This window comes from Suillus paluster (genome assembly GCF_016628075.1).
Source record: "Suillus paluster strain FC165 chromosome Unknown EDB91scaffold_86, whole genome shotgun sequence".
In the NCBI taxonomy this organism is placed as follows: domain Eukaryota; kingdom Fungi; phylum Basidiomycota; class Agaricomycetes; order Boletales; family Suillaceae; genus Suillus; species Suillus paluster.
This window is the reverse complement of record NW_024537646.1, coordinates 103,648-119,861: the sequence shown is the minus strand read 5'-3', so window position 1 is coordinate 119,861 and position 16,214 is coordinate 103,648. Positions and strand designations below refer to the sequence as shown.

At 49.3% G+C, this 16,214-nt stretch overlaps 6 protein-coding genes across 6 annotated transcripts; 4 read left to right on the top strand and 2 right to left on the bottom strand.

The window, feature by feature from the left end:
- Positions 1 to 1,070: 1,070 nt before the first annotated feature.
- Positions 1,071 to 1,801, top strand: EDB91DRAFT_1253499 (uncharacterized protein; the record flags this gene model as incomplete). The annotated part of the gene is made up of 6 exons (XM_041323657.1): positions 1,071 to 1,187; positions 1,246 to 1,290; positions 1,351 to 1,382; positions 1,437 to 1,529; positions 1,585 to 1,717; positions 1,772 to 1,801. The coding sequence occupies 6 exons, from the start codon at positions 1,071 to 1,073 to the stop codon at positions 1,799 to 1,801; spliced, it is 450 nt and encodes a 149-aa protein (XP_041172196.1).
- Positions 1,802 to 2,463: 662 nt separating this feature from the next.
- Positions 2,464 to 3,756, bottom strand: EDB91DRAFT_1060617 (major facilitator superfamily domain-containing protein; the record flags this gene model as incomplete). The annotated part of the gene is made up of 8 exons (XM_041314361.1): positions 2,464 to 2,570; positions 2,624 to 2,656; positions 2,709 to 2,716; positions 2,769 to 3,081; positions 3,126 to 3,223; positions 3,289 to 3,386; positions 3,441 to 3,633; positions 3,686 to 3,756. Coding segments are annotated over 8 exons (921 nt in total), but the record flags the coding sequence as incomplete, so codon positions are not given.
- A 506-nt stretch (positions 3,757 to 4,262) lies between these two features.
- EDB91DRAFT_1162171 (uncharacterized protein) lies at positions 4,263 to 6,342 on the bottom strand. The gene is made up of 6 exons (XM_041319861.1): positions 6,100 to 6,342; positions 6,024 to 6,052; positions 5,566 to 5,957; positions 5,457 to 5,507; positions 5,295 to 5,394; positions 4,263 to 5,272 (listed from the first exon to the last, which is right to left on the bottom strand). The coding sequence occupies exons 3-6, from the start codon at positions 5,865 to 5,867 to the stop codon at positions 4,685 to 4,687; spliced, it is 1,041 nt and encodes a 346-aa protein (XP_041172194.1). The 5' UTR covers positions 5,868 to 5,957; positions 6,024 to 6,052; positions 6,100 to 6,342; the 3' UTR covers positions 4,263 to 4,684.
- EDB91DRAFT_1162168 (uncharacterized protein) lies at positions 6,336 to 10,422 on the top strand. Its single transcript, XM_041319860.1, has 12 exons — positions 6,336 to 6,711; positions 6,760 to 6,846; positions 6,900 to 7,114; positions 7,168 to 7,352; positions 7,402 to 7,560; positions 7,618 to 7,738; positions 7,785 to 7,869; positions 7,917 to 7,996; positions 8,046 to 9,526; positions 9,578 to 9,750; positions 9,805 to 9,881; positions 9,908 to 10,422. The coding sequence occupies exons 1-12, from the start codon at positions 6,546 to 6,548 to the stop codon at positions 9,968 to 9,970; spliced, it is 2,892 nt and encodes a 963-aa protein (XP_041172193.1). The 5' UTR covers positions 6,336 to 6,545; the 3' UTR covers positions 9,971 to 10,422.
- Positions 10,423 to 10,484: 62 nt separating this feature from the next.
- EDB91DRAFT_1162161 (uncharacterized protein) lies at positions 10,485 to 11,897 on the top strand. Its single transcript, XM_041319859.1, has 7 exons — positions 10,485 to 11,002; positions 11,070 to 11,097; positions 11,155 to 11,163; positions 11,228 to 11,374; positions 11,451 to 11,578; positions 11,625 to 11,645; positions 11,713 to 11,897. Exons 1-7 carry the CDS (start codon positions 10,562 to 10,564, stop codon positions 11,761 to 11,763), a joined length of 825 nt encoding a protein of 274 aa, XP_041172192.1. The 5' UTR covers positions 10,485 to 10,561; the 3' UTR covers positions 11,764 to 11,897.
- Positions 11,898 to 12,477: 580 nt separating this feature from the next.
- On the top strand, positions 12,478 to 14,868 carry EDB91DRAFT_1162157 (guanine nucleotide binding protein, alpha subunit). The gene is made up of 9 exons (XM_041319858.1): positions 12,478 to 12,777; positions 12,834 to 12,869; positions 12,925 to 13,006; positions 13,061 to 13,551; positions 13,605 to 13,670; positions 13,718 to 13,792; positions 13,843 to 14,126; positions 14,181 to 14,234; positions 14,293 to 14,868. Exons 1-9 carry the CDS (start codon positions 12,525 to 12,527, stop codon positions 14,374 to 14,376), a joined length of 1,425 nt encoding a protein of 474 aa, XP_041172191.1. The 5' UTR covers positions 12,478 to 12,524; the 3' UTR covers positions 14,377 to 14,868.
- Positions 14,869 to 16,214: the final 1,346 nt, after the last annotated feature.

Below are 16,214 nucleotides of genomic sequence, written 5' to 3'. Positions count from 1 at the left end.
TGGAAATTCGACACCTCGTTGCAAACTTGCCGGAGGGTTCATGCCAGGAAGCGAAGCCTTGAGGATGAGGCACCACGATGGAATATAAACGTTTAAACCTCCGACTCCAACTCTTAAACCGCACTAATCCCTACATATACTTACGTCGTGCTGCGACACTGATCTCCGATGGAGAGAGAAGTTGAAACATGCACACAAGACGCACGATTGTGCTACGACATCATAAGTGCTACGAATAAAAACTAGAGCTCGAGCTCGAGAGAGTTGGTCCAAGAGGACGGGAGGACCATTTTGACAAGGATTTGCGAGGGAGGAAGTTAGAGGCACAGAAACTTAGCAACAGTAAACCTCGGACTCCCGAGGGGGGCCGCCCCCGCCTCAGGAAGCTTTCATTTGTTGGAAGGACTGGAGCTGGAAAAAGCACCGCCATCAATGCGATCTTGGGGGCGCCAGCGTTATCGACGCGAGCGACGTAGCACTGATCGTTATGTAGTGCTGCCCTCATGAATTGGGATGTGGCTGCATCTCGCAGGGGTGAGCCGCAATTTTATTGAAGTCACTTACCCTTCTCGATTCCGACGCTTTCAATTGCACGCTGCGTGGGCAGAGCGTGCACATCTATGCAGACAGAAGTAATCTACGAAGATTTACCTCCGTCAACTTGGAGAGCGAGCATCAACTTCATTTCAAAAGACAGCTGGAAAAAGTGAGTGTTCATGATCTTCTCTTGCACCAGACATGCGCATTGGGTGTCGACCCCAGACTCTAGCACAAATTCTTGACGATATTATGTAGGTGTCCAGTCAGAATTTTTTCCTTGCGCCACATGATATTAACTGCCCGCAGAACTGTCGATGACGGCGGCGGCGGTACTTCGAATATAGGGCGTAGCAACTATGATGATTGCGGGCCTGCGTTAGATGCATGGGAGACTTTGAAAGAGGAATATCTCAGCTCTTTCGTTCGGTGCTAAGTACTTGCTGATGTCCGAGGCTCCGAGCCGTTGCTGGTACAGGTTTATCCTCAGTAAGTAACTAAATTTTCATTGAACATTACTTGTCGCAGCCTTCATGCACTACCACCCCCCGCCTCGTCACGATATACATGCGCTTCTGCAGCATGAACCTGTAGCATCCGTACTCGGGACCGAGATCCAGAGGGAAGGCACAGGCTTTGCCGATCTGGAAGTGCAGGAAAGTCGGAATTGAACATCGCACCTGATTAGCATCTCTAAACCGTGCACAGCTCCGGCAATATTTAACTTCATATGCCATGTTACAAGAGCAGCTGGTGCGTCACAACCCTTCAAACAACCGTGGATGACGCTGCTGACCATTCAAGGTCTTCCAGTTTGAGCCATCCATCTGGCATCTGGTAGACAGGTACGGATCTCAACAACACTGATTACCCGTGCGTTGTCCTTACCTTTCTTTCAGTGTTCGTATCTATGGTGCATTTGACGTACTTGCATCCGGTGCAATTGCCCTCGTCGACATCCCTGATTTCGGAGATGCAAATAAAAAAGGTTCGTCAGCGGTGTGAATGCTAGTCGAGATTTCGTCACACCTGACAGTATCTTCACAGAACAAAGCGAACTAACGAATACATCAAAAATATTGAAGTAGTAGTACTGGGTTCGAACGGCAAGGTGAATAGCTTTGTCTCACCGCTCGTTATTTTATCAGTTGCAGACATCAGGCGGGCAGCTGATGACCAGGTAAGATAGGTGTGAACATACTGGCCTGGGTTGACTTTTCAATTCCATTGTTAGGCCACGCGTGAATACTTTGAGAAATTGTAAGTTCTCGACAAATTTGCGGAGCTGTGTATGCCAACGCGTCAAGTTATAGCTTGCATCAATAGATGGTCGAATCGAATCACTTGTGATCGTCCTTACCGGTGCCGACGTATGTCCCCACTTTTGTTTCCCTTATTTATACCTCACATATCTACCAGGTGCGAATAAACGAGGATCAGCTGCATCATCTCGATTCAAGTCAACACCATGTAATCCAGCAAATGCGCCAGGTACATAAGCAAGGTTTCAATTTGATACTAGCTTCCTGGCATTTATGCATGCAGTAGGAGATCGACAGACTCAGTGACGACCTGGATGAGCAAGAGAAACGATATCAAAATCTCTTTGTTGACTTCTTGAAGACTTCAATTAATAATCCTGAGTTTGTGAAACTAACAGAGCGCCTAAAGTGGTCCGAAGACACGGTTTGACTTTCCTCTACATCGAGGACATCAATAGGCTTGACTTTACTTACAACACAGAAGGGGAAGACCGCCAGTCGATTGCAACTGGCAATAGCTGCCAAAGACACGTACGTCGCAGTACGTATAGATATTAATGCCTTGATATCTACTCACGTCACACGTGCATTTGGTCAGCACTGACGATCTGCCAGGGCACGAGATGTCTTTCTGCAGCTCTATCGTCAAGTATTAAGCAGGTACTTAGATTAACTTTCTGAAATGTGCGACGATTAGGAATCCAAGGCCAATTCCAATGTACGTCAGACCTCCGATTCCGATGTCGAAGTGGTACACGTTCGAAAAGAGATCTAAGCGTAACTTAAATAATCATTCCCGTGGTAGCAGGCAAGCATGATCTTACCGGGAAAAGTAGCAAAAATCAAGTAATAGATACCTGCCACACGATGTCAGCTCACATCCAATGCAATGTGCTACTAGATACTGACCGTACATCCTGAATAGAGTTAGTATTAGCCGCATGACACCACAGCAATCCGCAAACTTACAAAGCCATGTACAAGCTCAGGATGAAGCATATGAGACTCCGAGTGAAAAGTATGACAGGTTGCTTGAGGTTGAGCCACAAGTAGGTACATTTGCCGATCTGGTATGGCAGGGCAGGATGTCCTGTAGCTAACTTTTCGGGATCCAACGTCATTGTATCACGACGAAGCCTGATAACTGGTGCGTAGGATTCTCTCAAGAGAGGGATTCCAAGCATTTCGGCAACACCAGAGATCGCAACGATGACATAGAAAACATACTCCACGCCGACTAACTCTGCGATGAAACCTCCTATGGCGGGCCCGACAGCGGGACCTGCCGGACGTGTGAATTTCAACGTCGCACACTGTAAAATGCACCTATCAAGGGTCCAACACTGAATAGTGCCAGAGCCAAGGCACGCTCGCGTTCCGCGGAGAGGTCGCTAACAACACTTGGACCGCATGCTATGGGTGGACTCGCCTGCAAATCCAGCTTTTCGCGGAGAATAAGCAGAAATTGCGACGGCAGCTGTTCCATAACGTACCTAGAAATCGGAACACGATGAGAGATACAATGTTGGGTGACAAAGCGCAGCCAAGATTAAATGCGAGGAAGAATAGGTTCCCTAGGTGGAGCACCTTAAACTCATTCAGGCGAAGTGTTTTAGCGATCATAAGGAAAGTATCACGGACCCATAAACGACCATACACTTCCGACAAGGGTCCCGCAAATAGAGGACCAATAGCAAACGACAGAAGGAAGATACTCAGAGTCAATGCTAAGACTATTGGGTCGGTAATGCCATATTTTATAGCCACGTAGGGCAAACCAGGTGCCATGATAGAGCTGGCTAACGGCGTGACGAAAGTGAAAAGCGAGACCTGACTCGATCTAAAACCAGTCGGCATGAATTGAACTCGCTGATGGAAAAAATGACGTGTAACCGCTATCCATTTTTCCCCAAGACCAATTCCTGGGGTTCACTGGGTCGTGTTCCCAATCATACTCTTTATTTTATTCTCAACTCCGTCATCCAAGGTGGCAGACCCGCCTTCGCTGCCGGTGCGTTGGGAAATATGAAGAAGATCATTTGTATCACCTTGGTCTGGTACGTGAGCCTGAGTATGCGAGGGTGGTCCCTGGAAGAGGGCCCGACATCGATATTGACCAGCGTTCCATGTCGGGGCTCTTATATAAAGACGACTTACACTTGATATTCCCCCTCGGTTACGATCTAAGTACTAGATCAGTGATTAAGTTTTACAATGTCAGACTATCTTCGCGTTCACATCTGAAACCGCAGGCTGGTGAAACGCGACCTCTGCAAATGATGAGAGGAAAGTGAGACTCTTCAAGTCTGCTATAAGTTCACTTACAGCCCTTCGCAATCATCGTACGATGCAGTCTTGATCAATGATGCGGTCTTCCGTCGATGGAATAGGTCTCGGTCCGAATATCAGCGTGTTGAAAAACTGTAACCACATGATGCATCAGAAGTGGAAGTTAGAACACGGGTGACCTTCCTAGTGAACGTTTGAACAGTTTAACAGCTTCCGAGCGATTGCTGCATATCTATTATCTACTTACAGTAGTGGCCTATGATACATCGCGATCGCAGTCAACGTTCTCTCCACATATCTTCATCAGTGATAGGTACCAGTCTAGAAAGTATAAGTCGTCAACGACAAGTTTTACAACTACATAAGCTACCTAGCTACAAAACGAAATACGATATCGTACATACCAGCGCAAACATATGAAAGTATAGATAGCAGTATCAAAAGAGCAAAACTCTGGACAAGAAAGCAGTTATTTAAAGGATGACGTATACGACTAATAGAGTGCAGATATATGACTTGTGCCTTGCGGTACTTGATACACCCGGGTTTGGGTTCGGTTGCAGTCTAGGTACTTATGCTGGTCGAAGGAGGTCCATTCAGAAAGCGTTGGAGGGCATCGGCTGAAATAGCGGTGGCGGAGGCGCTGCCCAGGGCTCCGGCATGCGGAAAGGGTTTTGCGAAAGCGAGTGAGAGTGAGGGATTGTATGCGGTGATTGGGATGATGTGAATGACAATGGCATGGGCGGTGAGAAGTTTTGACGTCGTAATGAATTTATCGATGACCGGCGCGTGCGCTCCCCCATGGGTGCGGGAGGTGACAGGCTGTGGAACATGTAAATGGAATTCAGTGAGGACGCCGACGGCGGTTGTGAGAACGGGTGTGGAGCTAAGCTGCTCGACATCGTGTGTAATGAGGAGAGTGCAGGAGGTGGGACAAACGCCATGGCCGAGGGCTCCTCTGGTGAATTTTCGGGTAACATTTGTAAGTGGTGCACGGCATCATGGATACGGTTCCGAAGTTCCTCCGCTTGCTGCGGTCTGTACGAGTTGTAGCCCATGGGCCAGCAGAGGGTCTTGATCCATGTCTCCATAATGGAGGGCGTCCACTGGACGCCATTGAGTTTCGTGCCGTGGCGGAGCATAGCCACTATATCAGTGGGGTCCTCTTTCTTGTAGCGCACGAGCTTGAGTGCCACACCCCAAAACATAGTCACACTGATGACCACTGAGGCCTTGCGACTTGTATATGGTGTTCATATCGATGTTGTTCGGCTGCTTTGAGTCAGTGGTAAATGGGGTCGTATAACTGCCCTTGGGAGCTGAAGGGGGACCGTGAGATGTGTGGAGGGCAATTGTGGAGTGACTCACTTGTGAGCGAATGGGAGGGCAACGTCAGGATCTGCGTTCATCCAGTCGGTGCTAAGAGGCGCATGCATTGGAAGATGTCACTTGAGATGGGGCGGGAGGATTGACATACCCTATACGAAACTTGACGGCAACGGCGTTAATGCAACGCTGTAAACGCTCTTCAGCGTCGAACACCCCTTTTTTCCGCCACTCATGCCCAAACGCACGACGTATATAGTCGATATCTCTGGTAGTCCTTCGAGAACTGGAAGTAGAGAGGTGTGGGTGGAGAATCATCACCGCGCCACCATGGATGAATAGGCGGATTTGGCAACCGAACTCTTGAAAGACGAGTACGGAAAGTTCAGAGAGGAGGGCGAGGAGGAACTCTCTTGAGAGCTGGACCTCGTTGTGTGGGGGCGATGAGGACATGAGGGCGTACTCTCCGGAGTGAATCGAGCCTCGTTGTGGTTGCCACCAAGCTTTTCAACAAAAGCTCCTTTTGAAGGATGGGTGGATCCGCTTTGAAAGTAGATCCTTTTGTCAGCCTCCAATTTACGCTTGAATTTGAAACGACCGCTTACATACCTTCCGTCCCGTCTCGTCTCGTAACAGCACTGCTAGAAATTCAGTTTCAGTGAGGTTCGGCAGAGAAACGACGAACCTGTGCAAAAGTGCCAAAGTTACTCTCCTCACACGCCTTTGCCTCGTGTGTCACGGTCCCACACAGTTTGTCACTTGCCGAGCCAGTCAAGGGCAGCCCTAAGCCTGGGGTACAGATCACGATTCGTTATCAGTCTGGACTAGACTGATCGTCTGAGTCGACGTCGTTAATCGTCTGTACTGATTTAGTACGAATGAACAACGTTGACATCCAAACTGGTTGTCTTTCGTCGTAGTAGTTCTGACAAACAGCGTCGTCTATATACGACTCGCCAGAACCAAATCGGGTAGTAACAATAAGCATCGCTCACCAGCTGACATTTGACCTCCGAGATCTGAAATAGCGAGTTGGCCAGGCCAAGCTACCTTGCTTTCCCAAGTGTTACCGGCATCCAGCTGATCATCAAAGTTACTTTCTATGCCACACCCGCGAACTGCTGTAGTAGCATGACTGGGAGCTCCCATGATCCCACAGCAACGGACCAAGGTTCTATCAGAGCAATCGACAGTCATTCTGTGCATAGGATCACATCTGGCCAGGTAGTCATCGACCTACAGACAGCAGTGAAAGAACTTGTCGAGAACAGTCTTGACGCCCGTGCTACAAATATCGGTGCGCCACGTCTCTTTGATGCCTGTGCGCGCAGTTGACTTCTAGAAGAGGTTCGATTTCTCAACTATGGACTCAAGTCCATCGAAGTTGTCGATAATGGGTGCGGAATCGCCCCAAAGGATTATGAAAGTGTCGGTAAGCTTCATCTTTTCAGCCTGTATTCTATGTCATCACTGATTGCCGCTCAGCCTTGAAACATCACACATCCAAACTTGCTGCTTTCGAGGATCTCTCAACCGTCTTGACCTTCGGCTTTCGCGGAGAAGCTTTGTCCTCGCTGTGCGCTCTCAGTGATGGTGTCACCCTTACGACCGCTACAGCTAATGAGGCCCCAATGGGTACCATACTTGAAATGGACCGGAACGGCAGACTTAGGAATTCCAATTCCAAGGTCGCAAGACAGGTATGTCGCGAGGAACCTCGACATCTCACCTAGTATAATGCTGTCATATGCAGCGGGGAACTACAGTCGCCGTCTCTTCTCTCTTCAAACCACTGCCAGTCCGACGTAAGGAACTCGAAAGAAACGCGAAGCGGGAGTTTGGCAAGGCCCTAAACTTGCTGTATGCGTACGCTCTAGTTCCGTGCGCAACCGAGAACAGAGGTGTGCGACTGGCTGTGAGCAACCAACCGGAGGGAGGGTACGTTGCCTACTTACCTGTGCTCCTGAGATGCTCATTGCGCAACCAGCCGCAAAACAATACAGCTCAAAACCGACGGATCACCCTCCGTCAAAGCGTCGGTCACAGCATTATGGGGGTCCAAGGGGCTTGACAATGTTGTCGACCTCGATCTTTCATTTGATGTCCAAACGGAGAAGGCTGTCTTGCGGCGTCTTGACCAGGAGAGGTGCTTCCTTTTATCACTTTTTGGCGGTCAGCGACATTGAATACAGCTTGTTTTCAGTGCCAGCGTCACCCCAGTGAAAGTCCGGGGACTTATTTCCAAGTTTGCTGTAGGCGCAGGCCGCACAGGAAGTGATCGCCAATATTTTTTTATCAACGGACGCCCCTGTAATCCTGGAAAGGTAGTAGCATCTATTGCTATTGGCATCCGCATCTGATGGTTCCCAGGTCCAGAAAGCCTTCAATGAAGTATACAGGTCCTTTAATGTTGGCCAGTCCCCCTTTATCGTGGCAGACTTTATTTTACCCACTCGTGAGTGCTTCACCTCTGCGTTACAGCTCATCCTGACTGGAGAGCAGATGCCTGTGATGTCAATGTCAGTCCCGATAAACGCACGATATTTCTCCACAGCGAGCAGAATCTAATTCAAGCTCTCAAGGTACAAACAATGTTTATCCCTACATTCGTTTTCTCATTATTGTTCAAAGACAGCTTTGGAAGAGTCTTTTGCTTCGTCTCGCTCGACGTTCGATGTTGGCGCTCAGTCATCCCAACAACCGACTCTGCACCCATCATTTACGCCCAAAACTTCACTTACCCAAACAAAGCACACAAGAACCACTAGCTGTTCTGCCCGCAAGGCCGACGTCAACCAAGAACAGGACCAACCGGCACTCAAAGACCGTGAAGACGAGCCCATCACGATGACGACCCCTAGCTTACTTCTTGAGCCTGGGCCGGAGGCACCATCACACAATGCAACAGACCGGACAGCATCCGGTTCACCGTCTGTACAACCCGACATGATCGGCCCAGCGCCACATCCATTATTCTTTCCTGATTCCGAAGTCGAAGAAAGCGGAGACAATGGACAAGCAACTCGTTCTGCCGAACATCACGGATCGCAACAAGAGGACGAATCTGACCGCGAGCAGGTTGTTAGCGCCACTGATCGCATACGTGCATCTCGGGCGCTTGGCGACTCGAAGAAACGATCGGCGAGCCAAGCGCCTGCGGTACAGACTATTTTAAGCACTAATGGTGCTTCGTGGAACCGCATACGGTCTGGGGATGGCGATCTAGAAGATGATGGCCCGAGGAAGAGACTGCGTTTGGCCGAACGGGACGGGAGGGCGAGCTTTAGGTTTACGCTGAGTCAGTATGCGAGGGCTGGAAGCAAGGTAGCCAAGGCTTCTGGGGATCAGATTGAAGATCGTCTTCATTCACCAGACACGGGTGCCCGACGGAGCTTATCCGAGGAGATCGATGGTGCTGAAGAGCAAGACCAGTTGATGGAAGACGAGGAAGCGGTGAACGTAACTTCGAAGGCTAGACCGAGACGGACCTCAACCCGGGCCAGAAAAACGTCTGAAGAGACTCTTGCTTCACCTGACGATGCTATGGATATTGAGGTCCCGGTGCCCGCCCCACTCCCTGTGACACGTCTTGAGGATCACCCAGCCCCTGAACTGGACCCTCAAGCTGAATCGATGGATCAAGCCGTTTCTGGCATCGTTGACCTCACAGAAGACGACATAACTCTGGTTAACACCGAAGTGAACGCATCAACTACTCACTCTCCTAAGGATCACCTCCCGCCGGTAACCTTACGCTGTAATCTCGATCAGATTCGCCACACATGGCTGCATCTCGAGCGGGCTAAACCCGCTCCTTCAGGGCTCTCCAGCACAGCCTCCAGAGTTCGCGATGCGCTAGATACGGCCAACGTAGAAAACGCGGAGGATAATGCCAAGGCTTCTGACGCTCTTTCCAGGATCATATCGAAGACAGACTTTAACAAAATGCAAGTGGTCGGTCAGTTTAACTTGGGTTTTATTGTCACTCGGTGGCAGAAACCTGAGGAAGGGCTGGATGATTTGTTTATGATTGACCAGCATGCAGCGGATGAGAAGTATAACTTTGAGACGCTTCAGCAGACGACTGTTATTGAATCTCAGAGGCTTTTTAGGTGAGCGGCGTGCAATGACGTGGATAGGATTGCTGACACGACGCGGTGCAGACCCGAGCCTCTGGAGTTGACGGCTGCAGACGAGATTCTAGCAGTTGAAAACATCGATGTTCTGAAGCGGAATGGTTTTGAAGTCGTCCGTCAAGGCGGTGAGGATGACGAAGAGGGCAGACTGTATCTTGTATCGCAGCCAGTGAGTAAGGACACTGTTTTCAACACGAAAGGTATGAATTGGTTGTGTGAATGTATCGAGGGTCTATGCTGATGTCCATGTGCAGATCTAGAAGAGCTCATCCATCTCATGCATGACCGTCCTGTAGGAACAATGGTACGGTGTTCCAAGGCGCGAGCCTATGTTTGCCTATGCGGGCGTGTCGTAAGAGCGTCATGATAGGGAGAGCATTGAGCTCAAACGGGATGACTTCGGTATGCCCTGCAACGTAACTTAACGGAATCAGCTTTGACCTATACTCGTCGCAGATCGTACAGCACATGAGCACTATGGATCAGCCGTGGAACTGTCCTCACGGCCGGCCGACGATGCGGCATGTGTCGGACTTGACCTGTTTCGCAAGGTATAATCCATTGCCTCGCCAAGTCGATTGGAATAGCTTTGGATCTGGCGTGTAGCTCCGCCGGTTTCCTGTTGGCTTTTGAAGATTCCGTCTGGGCGTCCGTTCTTTCAAGTTTGGGTTACCCCATGACCAGCCACTATCATGGCTTATCTGTCTCAGTGTGGATCTAGACATTTATCTTAGGGTCGTATATATAGTACGTGCGAATACACCTGTGCCTTGGCTTTGTCGCTGTCGCGCCGGAAATCCTCAATCTCTGTCTACTGAGCTACAGTCATGTCGATCCATTCTATCAAACGTGAGTGTGCTAACCTTGCTTGGGACAACAGGTATAAAGCACTACATTCCCGACATTGTCGCGCAAACGCTAATTCGCTTCTCACACAGCATTCCCCCTGCACAGCGTGTCAAATCAGGGGACGAAGTCTCTTTTGATTGCATAGACGCATCCAATGGGCAGATGACTCCAGAGTCAACGGTCGTAACTCTAGGAACGGTAAACATGGCAGCATTTAATCCAGTGAACGGTCCCGTATTCGTGGAAGGCGCACAGCCTGGTGACACACTCCAAGTTGACGTTCTGCGCATCGAGAACCCTGAATGGGGATGGACGGCTCTATTCCCAGGCTTTGGACTGCTTACGGATGAGTTCCCGGAGCCAGCGCTTAAAATCTGGAAGCTTCAGACGCAGGAGGGGTATGCGTGGTTTGATGAGAAAAAGGGTATCAAGGTGCCACTAAGGCCGTTTGCGGGTGAGATGGGGGTCGCGCAAAAGAAGAAGGGCGCCTTTTCGACTATTCCGCCATATCATACTGGGGGAAACATCGATACGAGACATGTTACGGTGGGTTCGACTTTGTTTCTTCCAGTTGAAGTGGAGGGAGCACTGTTTAGCATCGGGGTGAGAACTTTGTTCCGTCGATTGGCATGATGATCTGTTTACAAAATTGTTATCATGTCATACATAGGATGGTCATGCTGCACAGGGGGACGGAGGTACGTGCCGGAACGGCGCCCCATGAACATTATTGATCCGGGGTATTACGTCAACAGAAGTATGTGGTATGTTAGATCGGCCTAAACATAAAACCCGATCAAAAATTGACCTCGATCGACATGACTATAGGAACGGCAATTGAAACGCCTATGAAAGTCACGGTGCGGCTCTCAGTGAGGAAAGACAAGCCGTACACGAAGACCCCACACTTTAGCACGGCGGTTGCTAATACAAAGCCCGAGGAAGAATATTATTGCACGACCGGCATTGATTCCGGTATGAAATATACATTTTGACGATAAGATGAAGACGTGATCAATACTCATGCCGGCTATTTTGTTTTGCCGGTTAGATATCAGAGAGGCTACGAGATCGGCTGTGAGGAACATGATTGATTTTTTGGTTGCGGATTATGGGTTGGATAGGGTGGAAGCGTATATGTTATGTAGTGTTGCAGGTGATTTGAGGATGCATGAAGTGGTACGTGGGCGTGCTAGTCCTGAATCGAGATACTTACTTTTATCAGGTTGACATGCCTAACTATGTGGTACGTGATATTATGTCGGCATTTTGATGGACGCTGACAGGTGGACTGACCAATTGTTATTCTGTAGATTGGGATGATGATGCCCAAGTCTGTACTTGGGCCGTCGGATAAAGCCTGAAGGAAGGGGGTACGTTCTCACCCATCGGATGAGGGACCAGGGCTGGCAATAAACTCTTCCTTGCACACGCATGTACACTAAATTTGTAGAACGCATCGAGCAAATTAATGCGCGACATCGCATTGGCTGACATACGTGACTGATAACGTGACTCAACGTAGGATGCACGACATAAGCCGGCGAAAACTGTGAACACCACCATGCTGCGCCGGGCAACGTTACCAACGTTGTTTCAAGGACTTGCACCATCGCGCTGACGTTTTCATGCTCGGCAGCCGCAGGGAGGGGTGGTGTTTCAGAAGTGACCTTTGTCTCTTGGTTGATGTCGTAAACATATAGAGGTCACTGAAGATCTTGAAGGGTCGCTAGTGAAATTTCCGATGATGCTGATCAATGGCTTCCGTAGTGTGTTCTCAGTACCCACACATAGTTCCAGCAAAATCCGGGTGAATTAGTTACACAGAGCCTAGACGCGGGGACACCCGGTCACTATTGACGCAAAAACGATGCTGTTATTAGGAACGCTACTAGTACTTGCGCCGTGTCTGATTATTCATCAGGAACTAATTGGGTAATTGGCGCATTGTGACTTCCCCATTTGGTAGGGGACTCCGACATGGCATGTCGGAATCTTGAAAAGGAAATTTCGATCTGGCAATTAGATCTGGCAGACCAAATGATCTCTTTTAATGGACTAACGCTTGTCACTGGCCAGTACTGCTCAACAACACCGCTTTACTTCTCTCTCTTCATTTTTTTCCATGACTCAAGCAAAATCGCAGTCGAGGACCTCTCTTGATAGGTTCACTCCCATAAACTTGCAAAAACCCATTCAAGACGATGCCTGGTCAAGCATATTCAAGCCACCTCCCAACGAGACCGTCGAGGAGAAAAGTGAACGCATTGCGCGCCAGCAGGAAGCTCAGCGTATCTCTCGCGAAATAGATGAGAGTATCTTGGAGTCTAAGAAGTTATTTGACAAGAAGAAGAAGGCTATCAAGGTCTTGCTACTAGGTATGCACCATATCCTGAGAGTTCTCCTTTGACGGCAGCGCTCATATCATCATTAGGCCAAGCCGAGTCCGGGAAATCAACAATGTTACGAAGTGAGTATATCTTTGTATCTTAGTCGAGTGCCTGGAATCTAACGTGTTGCCATAGATTTTCAGCTCGCATTTTGTCCGACGTACTTCCATGGCGAAGCACTCATATGGAAGACCATCATACAACTCAACCTCATCGGGTGAGTATCATCTTCTGCCCAAACTTACTTCCTGCGTCTGACAGGCAACCCCAGTTCCGTGAAAAAACTTCTTTCTATTGTCGAGGATGAGTTAGAAATATCAGGTCCACGTTCTCGGTCACCTACCGGCTCAACATCAACATCACTCTCAGATCACCACCGGCGTACACGAATGCGCCTTCTTCCCCTCCTTTCCATGGAGACAAATCTCACGCGACAGCTACTTCCAGAACACTACGACCCCTCACGAACGCCAGAGATCTGCGTGCGGGCCGGCAGCGGATGGAAAACAGTTTTGGAGAAAGTTACATTGGAACGTCGGGTCCCTCCCACGGGTCAACGTCGCCCAATGACAAGCGACGGGCGGAGTAAGGATGACCCAACTTTGGTACTTGCTGCCTCCAAGGATGATATCATTTCCTTGTGGGAGGACCAGGTCATTCGGGAAGTCCTCAGAAGACGCGGAGTACGGCTAGAAGATTCTCCTGGTTTTTTCCTGAATGACACGGCGAGAATCGCAACGGTGGACTACGAACCCACAGAAGGTCTGTTGCATCCCTGATTCCCGTACGTTCGTCGCCCTGACATCCTGTCATAGCGGATATTGTCCGGGCCAGATTACGAACATTTGGTGTAGAGGAACATCGCTTCCTACAAGATAACGGTACGTGACTTCCCTCTTTTTTCGCATCCCCCTGACTCGCTACACAGGTTCAGAGTGGTACATTTACGATGTTGGTGGCAGTCGAAGTATGCGACCCCAGTGGGTGCCCTACTTTGATGATGGTTAGTTTCGATGTCACACCTGAAGACACGGTTATTAATATCGCTTGCAGTTCAAGCCATCATTTTTCTTGCGCCACTTGCGTTCAACCAAGTCCTCGACGAAGACCGACAGGTAAATCGACTAGAGGATTCAATATACCTCTGGAAAGAGGTTTGCGCGAATCCCCTCCTCGCGCGCGCGAACATCATCCTGTTCCTCAACAAGATGGACATCCTACGGAAAACTCTCGCGGCGGGGATCAGGGTAGAGACCTATGTTCCAAGTTATGGAAGTACCCCTAACGACGTGGAAAACGTGACGAAATATTTTAAGGAGAAGTTCCGAGCCTATCACGTAGGTTCCCTCCTCGGCTTCGAAATAGATTAAGAACTGATTATGGCTTCATAGAAACGATTGTCCCCGAGAGCACGGACGTTCTTCTGTCACGAGACGTCTGCCATCGTGAGTTCCCCTTTCGGCAGTATTTCCTGACTCCGGCTCACACACTGCATGTGTACAGGATACGAAAGCGACACAGGCTGTATTGGCCGGCGTCCGTGATGGTATTTTGCGACATCATCTTGAGGAACTCAATGTCATATGATTATCATCATCTACACCGCGCCACTTTGTGGGGCGTCTTCATCGCTATCGCTTGTGTTGTGATGTGCTGTGTTGTCATCTGTGCAGATCTATTATTTATCTCAACTTTATCTTGCTCTCCATTTTCATTGCCTCGCTAATCTTTGTTGTACTGGGAAATTATAATATCACGACCTCTGATACATGAAGGGTCGTTGTGCGGAATTACTGTGCTTCTCCACTGCGGGCCATGTGATTTCCGGTTTACCGGTTCATTCGAGTACACGATCGGCTCTGGTCTGCTCCAGTTGGGTGTCAATCAGACGCTCTCGGTCGAACGGAAACAAATGTGCTTCCGAGATTTGGTGCGATATGATGCACTTTGCGACTCCGACCCTTAAGGGGGAGCGATCCTCGCATGTGTCTGTATTCGGATGTCACACCGATCGAGCCCACCAGAACGTCTCTGGATGATGCGAGGACCTTCGTGATACACACTGACTACCAATGGTGCCCCTGGCAGAGTCACAGCCAGGTACGCCATTGGCAGTCAGTGCGCGTCTTTGGGTCAGCGGAAAACGGTGTCAGCGCTCCTTGCCCCCCCCCCCTCGCCTGCTACAGTAACTTGACAACTACTGCGTCGAGCTCTCTTTCCCCATCGGCCTCGAGGTTCTCGCTGTACACCATCGCAAGTAGTGACTGGTCCGTCTCCTCGAAGCAGCAGCCCAAAAGCTGACATCGATGCCTCCCACTTAACACTACTCGGTGCCCCCGCTACGACCCTCTTCCGTCAACGCGTCCGATCCCACACCTCATACCTCTTCGCTGCAGGATGCGCGTGATCATGCGGTTGATATGCTTGTCGAGTATGCCGGGGCTTGATTGTATGAGATTTGGATTTCACTACTTAGTACTATTAGTATCTACCCGCTTTTTGGCGGTTGTCAGTGATTTTGAAAGCGGTGTTGTTGTTTGGCAAGAGCTTTGGGAATAGATAATGGCGTCGTCGCGTCCGAAATGTACATGAAGCCCCCCTATATAGTACTCGAATACCTTGTTTCGCAAGCATGTTCAGACGAGCCAGTTTGATCATTTCTGACGCGGATAATCAAGGAGTGTCTTCCTTATCGAGATAGGATTGAATAACATATTGCAGAGTGGCTGAGTGAGAATCTGAGTCAATAATATCGTTGACCATCCTTATTCACCAAGTCAGAGTTGATGCATAGGACCGGCCCACCACGAACTATCAATTCCCTTTGCGTCATACGGCAATGATTCTGTTCATTTGGCGCGCGTCCTTACCGTCGCTTCATTGAATCCACTAATATTCGCAACCACCTTCGTCAAGTGCGTTCTTCGCTTCCTTCGCTTCCTGTTTCCAACTCTCTTTTGAGAGTGCATTGTCGATTCTGAGGCTGTAGCCTCGATGTAGTAGCTCAGAATTACTTTTGCCGTCATTCAAATGTACTCGGAAAGACTCGAAAGACGCTCAGAACATTTTTCCGACTTCTGCCGTTGTCAATTGCAACAAGGCCAAATCCATTCTGCCCCCTACACTACGTTCAGGCGATTTATCGTTCTAGTATATCTCCGCGAGTCTCCAAAACTCTGACCCAGTATATCTCCGCGATCCAAAACTCTGCCAGGTTCTGCCGCCTCCAAGTTCTGTCATTGCCAAGCACGGCCAGTTCTGCCAAGCTGGTTGGCAAAACGCATGCTCCCAGATGTTTTTCGTGCGTCTGGCACATCACTATAGTACAAAAGTGAAAATTGGATCAATAGGTCACCATCATAGACCAAAGTTCACTCAACCGTACCAAAAGAACTTACGCCGGATCACGCGAATGTGGAAATTGG

What these genes read in the sequence shown, in the direction of transcription:
- EDB91DRAFT_1162171 (XM_041319861.1), bottom strand. Translation starts at nt 5,867, where the DNA reads ATGTCCTCATCGCCCCCACACAACGAGGTCCAGCTCTCAAGAGAGTTC. An exon ending in GCCGTCAAGTTTCGTATAGG is followed by an intron (nt 5,508 to 5,565) that starts GTATGTCAATCC and finishes TGCGCCTCTTAG; the next exon opens with CACCGACTGGATGAACGCAG. An exon ending in GCCCTCCCATTCGCTCACAA is followed by an intron (nt 5,395 to 5,456) that starts GTGAGTCACTCC and finishes TCCCAAGGGCAG; the next exon opens with TTATACGACCCCATTTACCA.
- EDB91DRAFT_1162168 (XM_041319860.1), top strand. Translation starts at nt 6,546, where the DNA reads ATGACTGGGAGCTCCCATGATCCCACAGCAACGGACCAAGGTTCTATC. An exon ending in GAATCTCAGAGGCTTTTTAG is followed by an intron (nt 9,527 to 9,577) that starts GTGAGCGGCGTG and finishes GACGCGGTGCAG; the next exon opens with ACCCGAGCCTCTGGAGTTGA. An exon ending in CACTGTTTTCAACACGAAAG is followed by an intron (nt 9,751 to 9,804) that starts GTATGAATTGGT and finishes GTCCATGTGCAG; the next exon opens with ATCTAGAAGAGCTCATCCAT.
- EDB91DRAFT_1162161 (XM_041319859.1), top strand. Translation starts at nt 10,562, where the DNA reads ATGACTCCAGAGTCAACGGTCGTAACTCTAGGAACGGTAAACATGGCA. An exon ending in ATTTGAGGATGCATGAAGTG is followed by an intron (nt 11,579 to 11,624) that starts GTACGTGGGCGT and finishes TACTTTTATCAG; the next exon opens with GTTGACATGCCTAACTATGT. An exon ending in TTGACATGCCTAACTATGTG is followed by an intron (nt 11,646 to 11,712) that starts GTACGTGATATT and finishes GTTATTCTGTAG; the next exon opens with ATTGGGATGATGATGCCCAA.
- EDB91DRAFT_1162157 (XM_041319858.1), top strand. Translation starts at nt 12,525, where the DNA reads ATGACTCAAGCAAAATCGCAGTCGAGGACCTCTCTTGATAGGTTCACT. An exon ending in GAAATCAACAATGTTACGAA is followed by an intron (nt 12,870 to 12,924) that starts GTGAGTATATCT and finishes GTGTTGCCATAG; the next exon opens with ATTTTCAGCTCGCATTTTGT. An exon ending in ATACAACTCAACCTCATCGG is followed by an intron (nt 13,007 to 13,060) that starts GTGAGTATCATC and finishes AGGCAACCCCAG; the next exon opens with TTCCGTGAAAAAACTTCTTT.